Genomic DNA, 19,745 nt, shown 5'->3' on the forward strand with positions numbered 1-19,745 from the left:
GTGTCAGAACAGGTTTGGCAAGTCTGGTGGCCACTGGACCAATGTTCCAAGTATAGCTTTAGCTAGCGACACATTGGCACAAACATCTGTTTTAGGGTATGATTGATTAATTAAATTAAATAAATTAAATAAACAACTGAAGGTTGGTCGAAGTAGCCGTTATTTCAGGGGTGAGATGATAGTCACTGAGCGCTTTCACACACAGGGTTAACTTGGGTTAAATCGGGTTAACTTTGGGTTAGACTCCAATTACCCCGGTCGTGTGAACGCGAGTTTAGTAAACCCAAGTTAACCCGGGTTAAGACTGGGGTTAAGTGAGGGTTAAGCTAAGTGGGGTTAAAGTGGGTTAAGCGAAGACACGCCCTAATATATGCAAAAACACGCCCTAGAGTGGATCGCGCTAACGTACAAAATGGCTTGTCCTTCTCGTGTAAGGCTATCGGCGTTACTGCTTTCCAAGCCTCCAGCCGAAACTTCAAGCAATCGATGTATTCGCTCTACTCTAGATCTTCTGCATCTAATTACCCATGTTCTACATGTGAACGCAAGCTGAGTGGAGTGGGGTTATCATAACTCTTCCCGAGTTATCCTAACCCGAATTAACCGTGTGTGTGAAAGCGCTCACTGATGAGATACCTAAATGGGTTCCTTGACGTTCTACATAGGGTGTTGATGGCCACGCCCTCGTATTCATGACTCTTTAGCGCGCTCTATGCAGTAGACTACAAGTTTGCAAATCTAGAGGTACAAATGATGCTCAACAAGGTTTTTGTCTAAACTTTTAAATTTCAGAGTGCTTGTGTGATGTGGCACTATTGAAGAAATGTTAAAGACTGTTCTTTCATGTGTATTAAAGTCAACCATATCAGACTCTTTTTCGGGCATCACATGCATTGTTGTACTAAAAATGGTATGGTCATCTATATTCATTTAAAACAACATCGATATCACATTTTTGGATTTATTCTAGCGCTGCTCATGTATGATGTACATGTTCAAACGCTGTTTTTTCTAACTAGGGAGACAGAGCTCAAGGTCGACTCTAGTTTGTAGTCTATTGTACCAAGCTAAGCTTATGTAGTTTGTCTGTGTGTAGTTTATGTCTGCCCCTAAGTGGGAACTGTACCGTCTTTGGGTGCGAGAGAAAATATATTATTGTTATTAATTATTATTACAGCTCCCCAAGTGCTAGTAATGTTGAAGAAGACAGTTGCCACCTGACGTGCATTCTGCAGAGTTATGAATGCATACCACACCATATGCACTTGGTTCCACTGTAGCATCCGGGTTCTATCCTGTAGCTAATCATTTAGTTCGGCAGCATGGCGGAAGCTCTATCGTCCAGTCTTGGAACAACGCCCAGACCGGCGACAGATGAGGACTTCGACTATTTTAAGAAGCTGGCTGACATTGACAAAGGCTGGTCTCGTCAATATGATAGCAATGGAATCGTCGTTTGGACTCAGACGTCAGAAGTCTCGTCCATCAAGTTGTTAAGAGTTAGTCAGTTTATCTTGTCATATGAGTGATTGTTAGTTACTAGTCAGAATGGAGAGACTAACTCCCGGGAAGACCCAAATGCTTCACCGGAGTTGACGTCATGGCTACCTACTATTCTGCACGTGATCTTATCTATAATGTTCTGCTCATGTAAAAGGGGATATATAACACTCTACAACACTTGGTTTTTTAATTTCATGTCATTTTTTCTAGCAAATTACATCAGCAATGATTTGTTGGACCATAGTGCTATTAGAGATTGGTTTTCTGGTAGCACTGCTACTTTTTGTTGCTAGCCAATCACGCACACCTTTAACACATCATTTTTCAAATACTGTAGTATCTCATTAATCCTGCTCAAATACATTTGATCAGTTTAGCAAGTCATACTTGAACTCAACTATGCTTTGGGATGTTAGAGATTGGTTTGCAACATTTTGCATGTGCAGTTTTAGACTGTGTAGCCAGGTTGTTCTTGCTGTGAGAGTGAGCAGATTCTATACCAAAAGTTAAAGCAAAACAATCAAATAACAGGTTTTGCAGAATAGTCAGAAGCAGAAGAAACACAGAGATGATGATTATGCCAATGAGGACAATAAGGTTAGCTGATGATCGTGAAGCTGAGTGAATTAACTGAATAGCAGTTAGAGTGACAGCTTTGTATGCCAAGAGTGTGTTTTTAATCCTTGCATAGCGCTCTGCTTTGACTGCGATAGCAAACATTGAAATTACAGTAACCCATGGATCATATTGATAAGGCTCATTAAGAGCAAGTGGGTGACCCAACTGACTGATTTGTAATATGTTGTTTGGGTAGGCTCAATGACGTCTGAGGCAGATTGTAAGGATGTTTACAGTGCAAGTGTAATACATTGTAAATTATATTTATTAACCATCTTCTAGATGTACGCTGACAGTATCCAGTACTCTGGTTTCCTCACATTGCTTCGCATAAAGTGAAGGTAATGGGAAGGAAGGAAAACATCAATACCAGTTATGTAGTAGCTGTCCTACTTGTGTTGCAGTATCGGTGTTGCTTTCAATAAGCTTCAGCACCAGAGAACAGCCCTATTTATAGCCATAAGTGGACACCCAACAAGAGACGTACACCTGAGCAGAGGCATGGTGATACAGTACACATATTTGTGTTTGGTTTCTACACACTCTCTGGTATCTGGGAAAAGGATACAAAAAAATGTCGATCAACTGACTGTGAAAATTTTACGTATGTTAGGCCGGGCAAACTGATTCACAGTTTAACGTTCCCATCCACTTCATATTCTGGGAAAGCAAAATAAGTTTCAGTATTCATTATATAAAACACATGACACCTCGCACGTGCATGTCTCGTGTTGCACACGTTAGTTTTCACAATATGGCTTCCTTCGTAAGCGTGCATGTGTACACTGCTGAGAAAACCCTAGTTCCCTGGACTGTTTTGTTGCTGTCTCCTTCAGAAACCTTTGAAGATCTGCTGACATCAGTCCAGGCCGGGTGCTTCTCTATTGTGAAGATGTCTAACGAGTTGTCGGCGGCCCTTTTGACGTCTGTCTTCGTTGGCAGCGACAAGTCGTCCTTGTCGTCAGTCCAGAAGAACCTGACAGCTGCTGATGTTATCAGTGTATTTGGCCACTTCGTAAAGTTTATTGTTGAACCTGCAGGCCGTCCTACCGGTGCAACAAATACGTGAAGAACGCATTTCAGGTAATGATGCAGAGTCGGCTGACCGTCAGTACACCACGTTTGCCCAACCTCATAGAAGAGAAAACGAAGAGAGATAAGATGTTTAATGATCTCATACGGTTTGCTGAGGAGAAAGGATTGAAATTCCTTCCTGACCAACTAGAATCCGGTAGATTCTATGTCAACACAGTGTGCTCCACCCTGTGGTACATAGATGGTCATCACGGGACCCTTGGTCTTCGAGGTTGCAATGTTCCTGAGATGTTCAGGAAGTTTAATGGGTACGACACCTCAGAGCTCTCCAAGCACAGGAAACGGAAGTCTCAGAATCTGAACGCAGACAAGCTTGCTGACCATACAGCATCACTGTATAATGCTCTGCTGACTTCTTGGCTGAACACTTCTGAATGGGCTAGTTTTAGAAATGCAACTGAAAGTCTTGCTCGTTCATTGGACTCCTATGTTTTACACCTGAGAAGTCAATGCAAGACGATGAAGCCACATCATGAATCATCTAGTTTACCTGTTGCTGATAAAACGTCTGTTCAGCTTCTAGCAACAAACAGGTCTCCATCAAATTGCCTCAAGAAGCTAAATGATGCCATTTCTTCCTCATCACCATACGAGCCCAAATTTATAGGTGACTATGCTCCATCTGATCGACAAGAAAACTATCTTTATGTGCAACAATTACGTATGGGGCTTAGTAGACCTTGTGTTCTGTGCACTTATTCCATTGGTGGACGAGTAGGTAACTACCTGTTTGTATGGCCACTGCCAGAGCAAGTCACCCTTGAAGCTGCTCTGAATGACAACCAGAGGGTTGTGTCAAATCTTCAAGAAGACCTGCCTGTTTATCATTGCCAAGCTCTTAAACAACAGTTGGTTTCCAAATTTGGACGAATTTTGCAAACACTAACTTGGCTACACTCAGAGAGTTCTACCGGGTGGCAACAGGAGATCAGTCAGCCAATCTAACAACAGCTGAGGAAGAGCTTGATCAAAGACTGAGGGAAGCTCTTGAAATGGAAGACGCTGACTTGGTTGTTGATTTACGCGAATCAAACAAACTGCACAGTAACAACTTCTCTGTTTTCTGGGAGAAAATGAAAGTCTATCTTGATGAATCAACATCAGTACATGAACGGAGACATGGTACGGTCACCTACATGGCTAAGGCAATATCAGTAAGAGATTTGGTTCAGGAGGTAGCCAAAATGTATCCTGGACATCCTGTGCCGACAGAACAGTGGGTCCGTTTGCAGTTCTGCCCTAGAAATCCCCAATCCAAGGCTGCAGTAAAATATAGATCACAGTTTAACGTCAAGATGATGGTACAGAAGCGTCAGTTTAGACACCACCATGTTGATGCCCACTATTGCACCGCACTGTTCTGGTACATGAAAGAGTATGCCATTCAGGTTCGTGATCTAGCTTTCTTTGTCTCCTTGAATGACAAACACCGCATCAAGGTTGGAGAGCCTAATAACTCTGTAGTGGCTGCAGAAAGAAGGAGACGGGTTTTGGTGGCTGGCCACGAAACGTTTGAAGTCGCAGATCATGACTTCACGAAATTTTCAATTGTACCCAGTGTTTCGTTCATTGTCCAAAATTTCCGAGACAATGGAATCTTCATGGTATGACAGCTTGGTTGACGTTGGATGCAAAGACGCGGTTTTAGAACACTCGACAGCACTTTGTCACTCATCTGAGCTGTACTCGATTCTTCTGAAGCAGATCGAGAACAAGAGTATTCTCTTTCTCTGTACTGATGGTGGCCCTGACCACTGGGTGACATTTTTCTCTGTCCAGCTATCACTGATTGCTCTTTTCTTGAATTTAGACCTGGACCTTCTTGTTGTCGGAAGAACGGCACCAAATCATTCTTGAAGGAATCCTGTTGAAAGGATCATGAGTATAATCAACTTGGGTCTACAATGTGTAGGGATGATGCGGAGTAAAGGCAGTGAAGAGTTTGAAAAGGCAATAAAAATGCCAACAGTGTCAACACATTGCGCAAAGCAGTTAAAGACCAGTATGGCAATGAAATGAAATCCTATCTTCGTCCTGCTGTGCCATTGCTGAACAGTATAACAAGTCGTCTTGAATTGCATGGAAAGCCTTTTTCTGTGTTTGAAAGTGCTGATAGCAATGAAATAGATGCTTTTTGGGAAGTACTACACCAGGTAGACTGCATCTTGGAGAAAAGTGAGACAAGCAAATCTGTTTTGAGTAAGAAGCCCAAGTTGAAGGAGCTGTTTGATCACTGTTGTCAAACCCGTCATTACTCATTTTGCGTAAAGAAGTGTGGTTTGGATGACTAGGTTTAGCAAGCCACTTCGCATGGACCCTGACTGATTCAGAGGATTACATTTTCTCCCAGATCCTGTAATTCGCCCTGATGATCACTACCTGCCATTTATGGATGTATTTGGCATTGAAATTGATAAGAGATACCGCCCATCCGGGATGCACACAAAAAATGCAAAAGTTCTGGGATACTCTCCAAGTGAGCAGCATGTTCGAAATGTCGGTGTATTGGTCCAGTGTGATGAATGTAACAAGTGGCGTCTGATATTCTCCAAAAGAAAGCTATCAGCCAAAGAAAGAGATCAACTCCAGGACATGATTCAAGACATATCCTGCTCTTGTGGTGCTTCCATAGATGACGTGATGCTGCCTGAGTCTCTAGCCAGTATTGGGATAAAAAAGCACAGCTGCAGTGACCATGTTGAAAAGCTCTATTACACTGTCTATGGATCAGATGACCCTATCTGTGTTCACTGTGGGAGCTCAACTGAACTGACGTTGCCCAAGAGCTCTGAACTATTTTATCCTTATTGTCACGATTGTGCTTCTTTTGTTAGAATAAACCAGCGTTTGTTGAAACACTAAAACATTTAAAGAAAACAGGTTTTATCGATACTAGTACCTGCCAAACTTGATAGTGAGCCATTTGCAGCTGTAGTGCCAGTCGATGCATGGTAGTTACTGTAACTGCAAACTTATTATTTCATTAATATTATTATTAAAATATTAAATGAATAATGAATAATGACCGCCTGCCCGCATGTCGTCGTGAAAAAGGCTGGACGTTAAACTGTGAATCAAGTTTGCTTGGCCTTACTTGAATCCCACTTGTTTTTAATGTGGCCTAGGTGGTAGAAATTACATTGACGTGACTGGTTGATCATGAGATCTCAGTAGTAACTGGAAGACAGATGATTTTACATAAAGCATTTATGTATGAAACAAAATGTCTACTTGTGTATGGTTATTTCTATAATCGATCAAACCCTGATCCTCAACTTTGCCCTTATTTATAGAATTTTCAGTTGTGGATTTCACTTGCATGATGTAGATTGCAGCTACATTAACTTGTAGTGCAAGTGTTATGACATCATTAGGCACTCGTACTCTGTGTGTGAAACACACTTTCTATATCATGTCAAGAAGATTTGATCAGTTACTGGAGAACAGAAGTGCACCACCATAGAGTGTCATTGTCAACGTGGTTCTTTAGTGTCTAGCTATAGGACGGCCAAAGATGTGATGTAGACAGAAAATGCAGTTATGATTGAGACTTTCGAGTGCAATGAACTGAAGAGACATGATGTGAATTCACATGGAAGGAAAGTCATGAAACTGCACAATGGAATCAATTCATACATTGCCTGTTAGGCCTCTTTTCTTTTGTCTTCTTCTTTAGCTTACACTGTCATACCATTTTCATAGTCACAGTCTTTTGCAAGAGACAGCATTGCTGCCTTAGTTGCTGCCATTTCTAGCAGAGCTAGTTCTACTGTCAAGGTATACCATCTTTGTTTCATGTGAGAGTATGATGAAAACCTTGACACTGTTGCTTTAATTAGTACAGTACATCTAACCTTACCAAGGTAGGCTGTGTTTACACATATGTTGACACCTTGCACTAAATTCTGTGTTGCCGACATTTTGCTCTCAAATACGCATTTGGGGAAGAGTGACATTGGGAAAGTTTGACAGCTGTCAAAAACTGTTCAAAATGTGCATTTTGTTATTTTTCTGATTTGTTAAAATTTGGAATTCTTTTTTACAGGTTCAGTATGTATTTCAAGACATATCTGCAGATGTGTTGTATGATGTTATTCATGATCCCGATTATCGTCGAGTGTGGGATGATCACATGATTGATGGTTTTGAAATCTGTACGCTGGATGCTACTAATGACATAGGATATTACTCAGGTATGTAATAATACTATTTCATTCCTTGTCACCTGTTTGTGATAGCATTGGTATGTTGCCACAATCAGCAGGTTTTCTTAATGATGTACAGTCGTATAACAACACAAACAGCCACAAATTTTGTTATTCCACAATGAATGCATTGCTGGTTATGCTCCCTCTAACTGGTACACTCTATGAGTAAGACAAAGACAACACAACATGCAGAGTTTACTCTGACACCTTTTACTGGGGAAAGTTTTCTACAGTCTTGAACTCTGATGATGTTTCTTGCTAAAGGACTTTGTTGGATGAGATTCTTTTAGCTTTTCGTTAGTTATCTTACAGGTGCATAAGATTGTCACTACTGTTTGATAGCTTAATTAATCATTTGCTATTATGTATTGCTGTTTACATACTTTAGCAATACAGGCCCATAGCCTGGGGGTGAGGGTTGGACGAATTGTTTGCTTATGTATGTCTAGTACTACTCTGTCAATCTTGTTGTTTTTATGCAATCCCAACGTTTCTCCTTATTTTAATTCGAGTGTGTGTGTGTGTGTATGCATGTAAGAGCGTTTCTTCAAAACGGCGAGTCACAGCACCACTGAATTTTGCTTGCACACGCCAAATAATGGAGCTCGAAAGTGAAGCTGCCATTGTCGGACTTCTCTCGGCACGATGCGACTTTCTGTCAATTGAACCCGCCTCTACTCATGTGCGATTTTCTCTGGAACGGCGCATCAGATCGCCACTGAATTAATTTAAACTTTTAAACTATAAGTAACTGCACGTGACTTTCAAGTTTTAGCTGCCCGGATGTTTGTCTCTGAAAGGAAAACTCTCTGCTAATTTCTTGCAATGGGACATTCTGTTACATTTTTATTAGTCTTCAACAAAGATATATATATATATATATATATATATATATATATATATATATATATATATATATACTAGATGAGATTTTGTTTGGGTTGATTAGATTATTGATTGTTAGTTAATATTTTATTTATATATAACATATATTTTATTTTATATATCCCAATACCCCAACTTCCCTCCCAACATCTCTCCCAAGTCAAGTAGGCAAATCCCAACTATGAACATCTAAACTTCTAATTGCATGCGTGCAAGTAACAGCTTGGTGTTGTAGCACCATAGTTTTACAGACAACTGTTCTAATATGTTGTGGAAAGCTTGAGGAAACGGTATCCTGCTGGTTGATGATGTCTTTGATCATATTCCTCTCAATGTGTGTAGAGTGAAAGATGATATGAAGCCCAGAGATTGGATAGAATAGACCACCTGCTGCGGTAACATTGGCTTCATGCCTGGCATCTTTTTCATATTCTGCTGCTTCTGCTGCTGCGCCAGGACTGATCACTGTTTTCAATATAGGAAGGCTGTAAAGAGTTATGGATTGTAACATTGAAATATCCAGGTTGACCATTCATGAAAGGGATGATACACATCTTCTGGTCTGCTTGAATCATAGCCTGAGCAGTTCTCTTCCTTTTTGACTTGCTTGTTTTCAACAAGAAAAGCTTGGAATATTACTTCACAAAGAGCATTGTGACGTTGAACACGTAGCGGATCCCTAGGGCAGCTGATTAGGTGGTCACCACATGGATCAATTGTAGTGCCACAGCAGCATAAAACAGAAGGCAGTGGAATTGGAATGCTGAGCCACGTCCAGATCGCAATTACGAATTCATGCGGAGGAATGGTGAGGCCTCAAATTGGGGTTGGGTAATGCCCGCAACCAAGCCCTCGATGGGTCGACGAAATTGAGTTCAGACGAGCTTGTCTCTTAAACTCCCATTTTTCATTAAGGAGTTGAAAACATTGTAATGTATCTGTTTCTGAATGTTCTGCTGAAAATCTGTGTTGATATCCAAAGTGTGCATTATAGGTAATTTCTCTCCAAGAATACTGTACCCTTCACTTTTGCCTTGAACTCGAAAATCAGGACAAAATACTTCTTCAGCAAATTCGGTGTTCGAATTGCCTGCCTTTCTTAAGAGACGCTGAATCAACTTTTGGGTGGTATTGCAACTTCCTATGAAAGCAGCCGCTGATGATGTTAGTGCTTCTCTGAGACTAAGACCTTCTGTGTGAACTGGTAGTGTCACTTGCAGCCATGAGGAATTCGGAATGGATGAGCGAGTGATTAGTTCAAGAGAATGTCTTAAACCTCTGTCAAAATGAAAAATTCACTGCCTGTCAGACCAGGTGTTACAGTCCACAAAAGGTGATTGATCTTACAAACACTCAAGCAACTCCGCAAAAGGTGTAATTCGACCTAGGAGTTGTCTATGTTGTTGAGATGTGATTGAATATCGAGTACTTTGTCTATCTGCTTAGCGATCGTATTTTGAAAGAATATCTGACCCATAGACCGGTGATCCAAGCAATTTCAATTCGTCCGTAAGCCTATGAATTTCAGTAGGAGATTGAGAGAATTATTGTCCCCTGATGGCACAAAATAAATCTTGCATTTATCCAGATTGGTGTGAAGACCAAATCGAGGACCTTTTGCTAAAAACAATTCTAATAGAGAAGAGATGCAATCTTGATCACCAACAAATATGCCATCATCCAGGTACCATAGTTGCAGATCTATGCCAGGAACATTGCTGATGTCGTCCAGAATTCTAGTAATACCATGGAAATAGTATTAGACCTGTGGGTCTTCTTGTTGAGTGCCAGCATTTGACAGGATGCGATGTTTGCCGAACCTAAGTCCTCTTGGTGAACTATAGCACCACTGCACCCATGCAGAATTCTGGAAATTCTTCACGTAATTGTAGGCAAAATTATTTACAGTGACATTCATTGAATGCATTCCACATATTAACTTTGAAACAGCATAGATCTTTCCTCCTGTTATTAGTAGCGATGTAAGACTTCAAATTGTGAATAGCTGTCTCCAATCCACCACTTACACCTACCCCAACTTGACGATAATGTAAGAATACTTCTTGTAAACGAGGTTTGACTGCTGTACAGCAGATCTGACTGACTAAACGTCTAATCACTCCTCCAACTGCAATCGAACGTATCTCTCCAGATTTCTTATTCAAGGCAGTCAATGGTGCACCTGACAACCATGGAGAAATGCTTACATTCACATTCGATGGCATCCAAAAAGTGCTGTGCTCGCAACTAAGAACAGCCTGGACTGGATCTTGCTGGGAATGCTTCCAATGCAGATAGAACGGCTTGACTATCCACAATGAGTGGGGATGGAATTTCATCAGACCTGTCTGGTAAGGGTGATGTAGGTGATGATTCTCTAACTCCGAAAGAGCGATTGGATCATCTCGAGAAGTGCATCCCATGGATCCCAGTGTTTTTAATGCATCTTGAAACGACATTCTCTTGCAAGCTGCAGTGAGCGACGGGATTGAAAGAATTAGGACTATCTGATGTCGTACGTATATCTGATCTATTACTTTCTACTTTGGCTTCTTCCCATAAACCTAACAAGTCTCCTTGCTGCCGGCATCGAAGGCGTGAAAACAACATCTCCTTCACCACATAGCGTTATTCTTGCCACCTCTAAGAGGTGTACGTAGCACAGCTATTGGAAACATGTGGAGACGAACAAATCCCCACAAACCATCCTGACATGCGTGCTGTAGTTCTTTAGCAAGAATCTGAGCAACAGAGCTCTTACAGATCTTGGTATGTGAAGAACAGTTTGTACAGAAAGAGTTGAAATTTGTTTATAGTAGCATAAAAGCAACGTAGTTCATTGCCTGTTGGTCTCGAAAGAGAAGATGCAGCTGAAATCCCTGTTCACACTATGTTCACGCCAGATATATCCAAAAGATTCCATTTTCCATTGACGGGATCATCCGTTACTTTTTCAACCTTTCCATGACTACAGTACGTGTACTGGTAAATTGTTAATTGAAGTGGTGTCTTGGTGTAAACCTTCTTTTGATAACTCGTCCTGTAACCATGAAGAAAAGTGTGGTTCTATCATTTTACCACAACAACGTGAATGCCAAAAAGACCACGTGACGTGTTTGGGACATCATTGGTCCATTTTGGTGTATTAATTAAGCACTTCCACTTATGAAACCAGGCTACGGCCATGCAATGGTGTCAGTGGGGAACTATGTTTTCCAGTAGTTTGGTTGCTATGACTGGGCTTTAACTTCAAAGGTACACAGAAGATTACAGAAACTTTGGTTTTGGGAGGAAGAGGTTAAGATGTTATTGTATAGAGCTTGTCAAGAGCACTCTTCATTTGATAAAGAAGAGTTAGGCACGTTTTTGTGTGTTGTAGTAAGCATACACCTGTGATTGTTGGACTTCTACGCAGTCAGAAGCTACAGCCTATACTTACAGTTCCTGTACTATGTTTATAGTTAAATCATATGATGGTTAATTGTGTGCTTTCTGTTGACATTTAGTAAAATGTCCACCTGGAGTGACTAACAGAGACTTCGTGAATGAGAGATCTTGGCGTGTCAATGACGAAGAGTACATGATTTTTAATCATACAGTTTACCACAAGGTAATGATCTAAAGTGAGTCTAACTTTCTCATTGTGCATATCATTGTTGTATATTATTTAGGATCACCCTGAGAAAAAGAATTTCGTACGTGCATTTTCATATCTTACTGGATACGTATTGAGGCCACAGGAAAATGGTGCATGTGCGTTTACATATGTGACACAAACAGACATGAAAGGCTGGATACCTGCTTGGCTCACAAACAAAGCTGCTACCTTTTTTGCACCTAAGGTACAGTGGAGTGATGGACTTGGTTTGACATTGAGTAGTGGTTGTTTTCATCAATTGTGACTTGTGTGATCTAAGCTGCAACTTATATATATATATATATATATATATATATATATATATATATATATATATATATATATATATATATCAACATTGTACATTTTACTGTTTTAGTAGCATTTGCATTTACACACACACACACACACACACACACACACATTTATGTATTTTTGAAATCACATTGTTTCTAACTATATTTGTTGTTTCTAGTATTGCTTGTGTTTTTATTCTAGGTAGTAAGTGTTCATTTCAGCTTAAATCAATTGATAATAAAGCCTGACATATTTGATATTATAGATAATGGTTTCATTTCATTAAGGGCGTGTGTTATGCGTGTGTCTACATTAGTATTTGTAGTAATGATGTTATCAAGTTTGTTAGACTATTCCAGGCTAATTAAGATTGAATTACTCTTAAACTGTGTGGATAGAAGAAATGGTATTCATTTCTTTGATTAAATGCTGCCTTTGACTAGATGCCCTTTTGTACATACGAGAGTGTTAGGAATAAATGCTTCTAATAAATTGCACCATTTTATCTACCGTGCTGTTCATGATCAACAAAATAATTGTTTACTCCGTCTTGGCTGTGTTTGACCTCTAAACAATTGATCATTTTGGTAGTCTTGTGCAGTTGATTGTATGTATAACATTATTGCAGTACTTCTTCTGTCACCTAGCTGCAGTTGTCTTATGACTTTTGCTGGCTAACAGTATTTGTTTCAAATCTGATTTCTTTCTTGAGAACGTCTTTATTGTGTTCTTTTCTGTGAATCCAATTTATTAATGCACAGTTGCTGGGCAGAGCTTCAGCAACTGATGTTAACGCCGCCCGATAATGCGATAGTCCCATAACTATGGCAGCAAAGCAAGTTCCATCTGGGTTACGTTTCTGCGCTTCGTTTTTACACCACTGTATCTCGTCGTCGTCACAATCAAGCAGAACAGTCTCTTTCTCCGGCAGAACTACACAAGCTACTGGTGCAGACAATCAACCTGCTCCTGCAACAACATCACCTGATGCTAGACGGCCGTAAAGCTGAAAAAGTCAATCGCTTAGCTGCTGCAATGTTCCCACATGCAGCTGCTCCATTGACCACGCAGCGACCACCACGATGCTACAAGCAGGCGGTACGACACCCAAACACAGCAGTCATCATGTACAGACCACGCCATCACGGATGCTGACTTGTTTCCCATCATTCGCGATATTGTGCGGGAAGCAATCTCACCACTGCAACAATCCTTGGCCAAGCTGGAGTGTTGCCTCGACTCTGTGTCTTGAGATTCCCATGCTGACATAACCGCATTATCCGGATACGAACAATGTTCCAGGAAATGCCCACCAACAGCCGCAGTCGAAAGTCACAAGAAATACAGTGCTAGAGACTCGCCGCACTCAACCACATGGACCACTGATCCGCCGATCAGCAGCACTTCGGATGATGACGATGACCCTGACATCGACTACATCCGGGAGAAACCAGCGACGGGACGGGCCTACTGAGGCATTCTTCATGCAAACGTAGAGAAGCAGTGTCCGATTCCGTTGGCTCGCTGGCAGGCGCAGTCTCCCAAGCAACGAAGCAGAAGATTACTGCGGGTGAGTATGTTGATTTGAGGAATTGCTAGCGGAACTGCAACCATGGGCGCACAAGAGGCAGGCATTCAAGTATTCAATCAAAACGCCCCAAACTGCCAATCAGTAATTATGGGTCATGGTCGATCGCATTTGTTGCATATGCTGCTCAGTTGGTGTCAGCTCACCCATCAAGAGGTGCTGAGCTGTTTTAGTACATGGACCTGATAGCGGGCACGAACAAGGATTTCAAACCATCGGCATGTCTGAAGTATGATCTCGCTGCCCGCCACCGTGCTGCTGCTGACCATTACCTGCGATGGGACCTTGCTGACCCTCACCTTTGGTCACTCTGTTTCACTGGCCCGGCCCGGATGTTAACCTTGCGCACCGTCACCTGCTTCCGTTGTAGATCATCGGAACTCATAGCTACGCAGTGTAATTTTCGTCGCTTTACAGACGCCGCAGCAAACCCATTGCAACCCACGATCTTGGCTGCGAAGAAAATCACGTTCACTAAAGCAGGCAATTCTAGGGAACCCTGCCACCGGTTCAACAAAGGTGTGTACGACAAGTCAGCAGAGTCATGCAAGTACAAGCACTGCTGCTCGAACAACAACTGCGGGCGACCACATCCTTCATCAGACGTTGTTCAGAAACAATTACAGAGTGAATGTGATCACGGACACACGGCGGGGTCTTATGACATACCACCTTTGGAAAACTTTCAGTGCTCAGGTCTAGGCGTAGTCTCGAAAAAGGGAGGCGCATGGCACGTAATTATGCACCTGTTGGCCCCATTTGGGTCTAGTGTTAACGACTACGTTTCCAAGGAAGACTTTGGTCTAAAATACAGTACTGTCGACAATGCTATCGTCATCCTTCAACGTTTGGGACTGTCAGCTGCCATGGCAAAAGTCGACATAAAGCATGCCTTTAGTCCGGCGAGAGGACTGGAATTTACTTGGCCTTAAATGGAACGGAAAATTTTACATAGACAAACGGCTTCCTTTCGGCCTACGTTCAGCGCCGTTCTTATTCAATTGGCTAGCCGACTCACTACATTGGATTTTGGTTAATAAATGTGGTGTCATGAACGTTATACACTACCTAGACGAATTTTTCATTGTTGCGCCTTCTGCAGAAGAGTGCGGGAAATTGTTGCAAACTGTTCGTGATCTATTTGATGTCATTGGGGTCCCACTCGCCCTGGAGAAGGTCGTTGGTTTAGCATCAATCATGACGTTTCTGGTCATCGAGTTGGATGTTCCCTGACAAGAAATTTGCCTTCCACCGGATAAACTAGAGGAATTGTGCATTGCTATTCAAGATTGGCTTGAACAAAAAAATGCAGGAAGCATGAGCTACTCTCTCTGCTTGGGACCGTGAACTTTGCATGCAAGGCAGTGCCTGCAGGTTGTTTTTTCATGCAACGCCTCATTGACCTCAGCACCAAAGCCAGGATGCTTCAGCATTTTCTTACCCTCAATCAGCAAGTGCGACTTGACTTGGTGTGGTGGAACAATTTTCTTCCTACATGGAATGGTCACTCGTTCTTCCTAGATTCAGAATGGTCGAGCTCGCCTGACATGAATCTGTTCACTGATGCCTCTCTCACAGGCTACGGTGCTTTCTATGGCAGGGCCTGGCTGTTGTGTAAATGGGTTGGAGCACAACTCAACCATCTGATAGCTTGGAAGGAACTTGCGGCAATCATCATGGCCTCTCTAACATGGGGAGACCAGTGGAAGGGCAAGAGAGTCTTATTTCATTGCGACAATCAGACAATAGTCTATTCATGGCAAAACAGCAGTTCCCGTTCCCTAGCCATCATGGGTCTTTTACGGCGATTGCTCCTGATAGCGGCAAAGGGCAACTTTGCTATCAGACTGTTGCATGTTCCAGGCACCGATAACAGTATTGCTGATGCCTTTATCTTGTTCACAGGTGACAAGATTTTGACAACTAGCCCCACGGGCCCTTCCAGTTGCAACTCCAGTTCTGCAGCTCACCCGAGATCTCTGACCGCTGAGGCCCACTACTTTATGCAGCAAGGTGCGCAGCATCTACACGTAGAAGCTACCAAGCCGGCCTCAAGCGCTACCTTACGTTCTGCACGATAGGGCATCGTACTCCATTTCCTGCCTCTGAAGAACAGATGATGGACTTCTCTGCCTTCATTGCACAGTCGACCAGCTACACAACCATAAAGTCTACCTGGCAGGAATCCGTCTGGAGCATATTGAAAGGGGGTTCTCACACCTGCTCAATGACTCCCTTTGCCTCAAACTGGTGCTGAGAGGTATCCGTCGCAAAGGCGCAAACACTCGTCAATTTCACTTGCCGATCATGGTGGATGCCCTCCGCAGCCTAAAAAGGTCACATCGTGATGTATCGGTCATGAGCTGTTGTGACATTTGTCTGATGTGGTCGGCTTGTACACTCGCCTTCTTTGGTTTTTGCATTGCACAGAGTTTGTAGCGACTGGCTCGAGACGTTTCTTGGACACCGACCTTCAACGCTACAATGTTACCGCTTCAGGCAACGGTTTTCTCGTGTTTTTGCGCACCTCCAAGACAGACCTGTTCCGTCTGGGCCACACCGTTTGCATTTATCCATCTGGGCGTTCTGTATGCACAGTTTGAGCTCTACATCATTTTCTGGCAATTCGTGAAGGCATTCCTGGTGAGCCATTGTTTCGACGTGCTGATGGTGCCTACTTAATTAACTCACAGATCGTTTACCACTCGTCTGCATTCACTGTTACATGTAGCCGGCATCGAGGAGACACTCTACGCGGGTCATAGCTTCCGTATCTGTGCAGCAACAACTGCTGCAGCTGGGGGCATGCCCCCTTAGTTGATCCAGACGTTGGGTCACTGGTCTAGCAACTGCGATGCTACGTCTGTGCTACCGACGCTATGTCCGCACCTCAGCGGAGACGCTCAGGGGAGTCCCTTCACAACTGGCAGCCATTGTCTGCCCATGGTACTCCAGCTTGGTGTCCGCTTACTTGAGAGTTGCATTTGGGTCTTGCAGGCTGAACTCTGGAGGGAATGTGGGGGTACGGTTATGTAAGCGAGTTCAGCCTTACAGTCTAGGTGAGCTCTACACTTGGTTTTGAAGCCTGGCGTCTCAGGCAGTTCAAGAAACCCAGCGCTCTGCGTGGTTTAGAACCAGCACTCTGGTTTGGATGTGTTTTGTGTCCGGCGCTTGCGGACGGTGTTGTCTGTAATGTGTTCAATCTGGCGCTCTGGATGATCATATGGTTCAATGTAGTTCGGTGCTCCGAACAGTGTTCAGCATTCGAGTTTGACAGTACCGTACCTCTTACTGTGAATCCCTCCCAATGTGACCCAAATCACGTTGCAACGGTCTGAAGCATGGTGTTCTTGCGGGCATGGTGCTAGTGCACAGTTGCTGGGCGGAGCTTTGGCAACTGACGTTAACGCCGCTCGATAATGCGATAGTCCTGTAACTACAGCGGCAAAACAAGTTCCGTCTGGGTTACGTTTCTGCACTTTATTCCTCCACCCGCCTGCCCGCTATTACTCCAAGGTCTGAATTCATAAACGTAGTTATAATAAACTACTTAGTAGTGCAATGTTGTGCTAGCCATATTGCCTAATCACTTTTTAGTTATCGCTTTAAATTTGTTGTGGAGCTGACAGGTTGCTATTGTAGTAGTCATTAAGTGTGTTTTTGCTAGAGTTGTTGTTCTATGTTGTAATAATAATGAATGTTTTTGTTTCAATAAAGTTGGAGGGATCACAACGGGGTACGGTTACATAAGCGAGTTCAGTCTTACAGTCTGGCCGAGCTCTACCTGGTTTTGAAGCCTGGTGCCTCAGGTGGTTCAAGAAACCCGGCGCTTCGGGTGGTTTCGAACCACCGCTCTGGTTTAGATGTGATTTGTGTCCGGCGGTCCGGACGGTGTCTATGATGTGATCGATCTGGCACTCCAGATGATCTTATGGTTGTATGTAGTTCGGCACTCCAGATGATCTTATGGTTGTATGTAGTTTGGCACTCCGAACAGTGTTCAGCATTTGAGTTCGACAGTACCATACCCCCTACTGTGAACCCCTCCCAATGCGACCCAAATCACGTTGCAACGGTCTGAAACATGGTGTTCTCGTGGGCATGGTGTTAACACAAATTTCTCAAGCTGCTCAACAAATTTCAATAGATCAAGCAATATGTACAGCTTTTGAGAAGTATGACTTTTTTGGAGGCAGTAGACATCCCAGTTAGCCGTCTCATGGCATGACACTGTGATGTTAAGATGCTTACTAATAAATAAATGCTGGCATTGAAATGTTATCAATTGTCTTGAAACTTACTTAAAAGTATGTAATTTTTCTATATATTCTTTTGTAGATTATCGAAAAGTTACATAAAGCGTCTCTTGGATATGTTGAGTGGAAGAAGGAGCACAAGCCGGAGTTCAAACCATGGCTCAAACCAGAACAGATGACGAAACCCACTCCGTTGGTTAGTGAATCCAATGTCTAGTATGTTACTTATCTGCATGTCATGGTAATACTAGTAGTTGACATCTGACACTGCATTGAATTTGTGGACTGTTTGTGTTATGTGAAAGAAGACAGTTTGACTGACAGCATAAGAATAGTTAGTGGAGTTGATAATATAGGTTAGACATCTACTTTTTGAGAGACTTTTTTTGGTGTTATGCAATAGCCAACTTTCTTTGATGGTAATGTTACTTACTACTGACACTTACAGCAAAACTGGGGAGTGTTTAGTCTCATGTCATTGTGCCTATCCAGGGTTGTTGCCAGAATATTTTCCAAAGCTTAGTGAATGACACCATTATCTAGATCAACATGAAAAAACTAATGATTAATATTAACAAGCAATGCAGAGATAAGACTCCAAAGCACTCAAACTTGTAGGGTATGGTATCAATATGTAAAGTCAAGTTTGATAGGCCACTCTGTTTTAATTCTATGTTTCTTCTGTTACTGCATTAGAATAACTGCAAATGCTTTCTCACATGTTTTTACATGGTTTGATGTCTAAATTAGTTATCTAAACAATCACGTTGTGTCCCATGAGGTGGTATCCCATGACGTGGTTTCAGGCCATACACAAGACATTTACAGTGATATTGATGGTAGTCTTTAATTAATACTTGATATTATATTATATTGTAGTTGGATTTAGCTTTACATTAGGTTACTTTACATATACATGTAGTACTGGAATAATTATTATTAATTAAATAAAATGAATATGCTACTACAGCATAAAATTCTGGCCTTGCCTGATAGGTGTTTCTATGGTGTTGCCAAGATTTATTTTAATTGCTGTTTTTAGGAACAATTGGTTGTACCTGATACAACACAACAGAGTTGAATTGTGTTCATGTGACTAGTTTTCATTTGGATCGCAACTAGATCCATGCATTTGGTTGCTGTTACAGTCTATTGACTTCCTTGTAGCTCATTGATATGTGTAATAAATGTCAATATAGTAAGAAACGTGAATATCTTTGGAATTTGATATGGTTGGTAGTACATGCATGTGTCAAAGCAATTTTGCACATGTGTGGTAAAGTCACCAGATAGGATGGTTTATTGATTCAGTGTGTACAGCAGATCACCTGACCATCCACAACGGTTTAGCACAGGCCTGAGTTGAGCAGGTATAGGTATATTGATGTTAATAATTGATTCCAGCTCTGTTTTGTCCTTGCGTTGACATGCTACCTGCTCTTATGTCAGAATGTTTTGAGTAGGCTGATATGTCTTCCTAGTTAGACAATTATTGCTTGATGTTGCTGAAGGGTCAGTGTTGTACAATACATATACTGATATGATTTGTGAATGAGTTGTGGTGCTGTGTGTTTACTCACACATTTTGGCATGGGTTATGTTCGCACGCATGCGTGCACACACACACACACACACACACACACCTTGATCCTTGACCA

General features: G+C 42.2%; 1 protein-coding gene and 2 long non-coding RNA genes across 6 annotated transcripts; all 3 read left to right on the plus strand.

The window, feature by feature from the left end:
- Nucleotides 1-434: 434 nt before the first annotated feature.
- On the plus strand, nucleotides 435-1,171 carry LOC134190143 (uncharacterized). Of its 4 annotated transcripts, XR_009971597.1 has the most exons (4): nucleotides 435-488; nucleotides 666-744; nucleotides 793-910; nucleotides 971-1,171. It is a non-coding gene; the product is annotated as an uncharacterized LOC134190143 (long non-coding RNA). The 4 variants fall into 4 exon arrangements; XR_009971595.1 differs by having other exon boundaries at nucleotides 666-910; XR_009971596.1 differs by having other exon boundaries at nucleotides 447-744.
- A 126-nt stretch (nucleotides 1,172-1,297) lies between these two features.
- LOC134189872 (START domain-containing protein 10-like) lies at nucleotides 1,298-19,310 on the plus strand. The gene is made up of 6 exons (XM_062658267.1): nucleotides 1,298-1,499; nucleotides 7,262-7,409; nucleotides 11,816-11,919; nucleotides 11,981-12,151; nucleotides 18,170-18,283; nucleotides 19,130-19,310. Exons 1-6 carry the CDS (start codon nucleotides 1,323-1,325, stop codon nucleotides 19,166-19,168), a joined length of 753 nt encoding a protein of 250 aa, XP_062514251.1. The 5' UTR covers nucleotides 1,298-1,322; the 3' UTR covers nucleotides 19,169-19,310.
- LOC134189873 (uncharacterized) lies at nucleotides 2,200-2,906 on the plus strand. The gene is made up of 3 exons (XR_009971554.1): nucleotides 2,200-2,341; nucleotides 2,404-2,462; nucleotides 2,526-2,906. It is a non-coding gene; the product is annotated as an uncharacterized LOC134189873 (long non-coding RNA).
- Nucleotides 19,311-19,745: the final 435 nt, after the last annotated feature.

This window comes from Corticium candelabrum, chromosome 14, assembly GCF_963422355.1.
Source record: "Corticium candelabrum chromosome 14, ooCorCand1.1, whole genome shotgun sequence".
Lineage (NCBI taxonomy): Eukaryota > Metazoa > Porifera > Homoscleromorpha > Homosclerophorida > Plakinidae > Corticium > Corticium candelabrum.

Excerpts from the sequence above, each read along its gene's own strand:
- LOC134189872 (XM_062658267.1), top strand. The coding sequence starts at position 1,323 with ATGGCGGAAGCTCTATCGTCCAGTCTTGGAACAACGCCCAGACCGGCG. Across the intron at positions 1,500-7,261 it reads CGTCCATCAAGTTGTTAAGA|GTTCAGTATGTATTTCAAGA; the intron begins GTTAGTCAGTTT and ends TCTTTTTTACAG. Across the intron at positions 11,920-11,980 it reads ATCATACAGTTTACCACAAG|GATCACCCTGAGAAAAAGAA; the intron begins GTAATGATCTAA and ends TATATTATTTAG.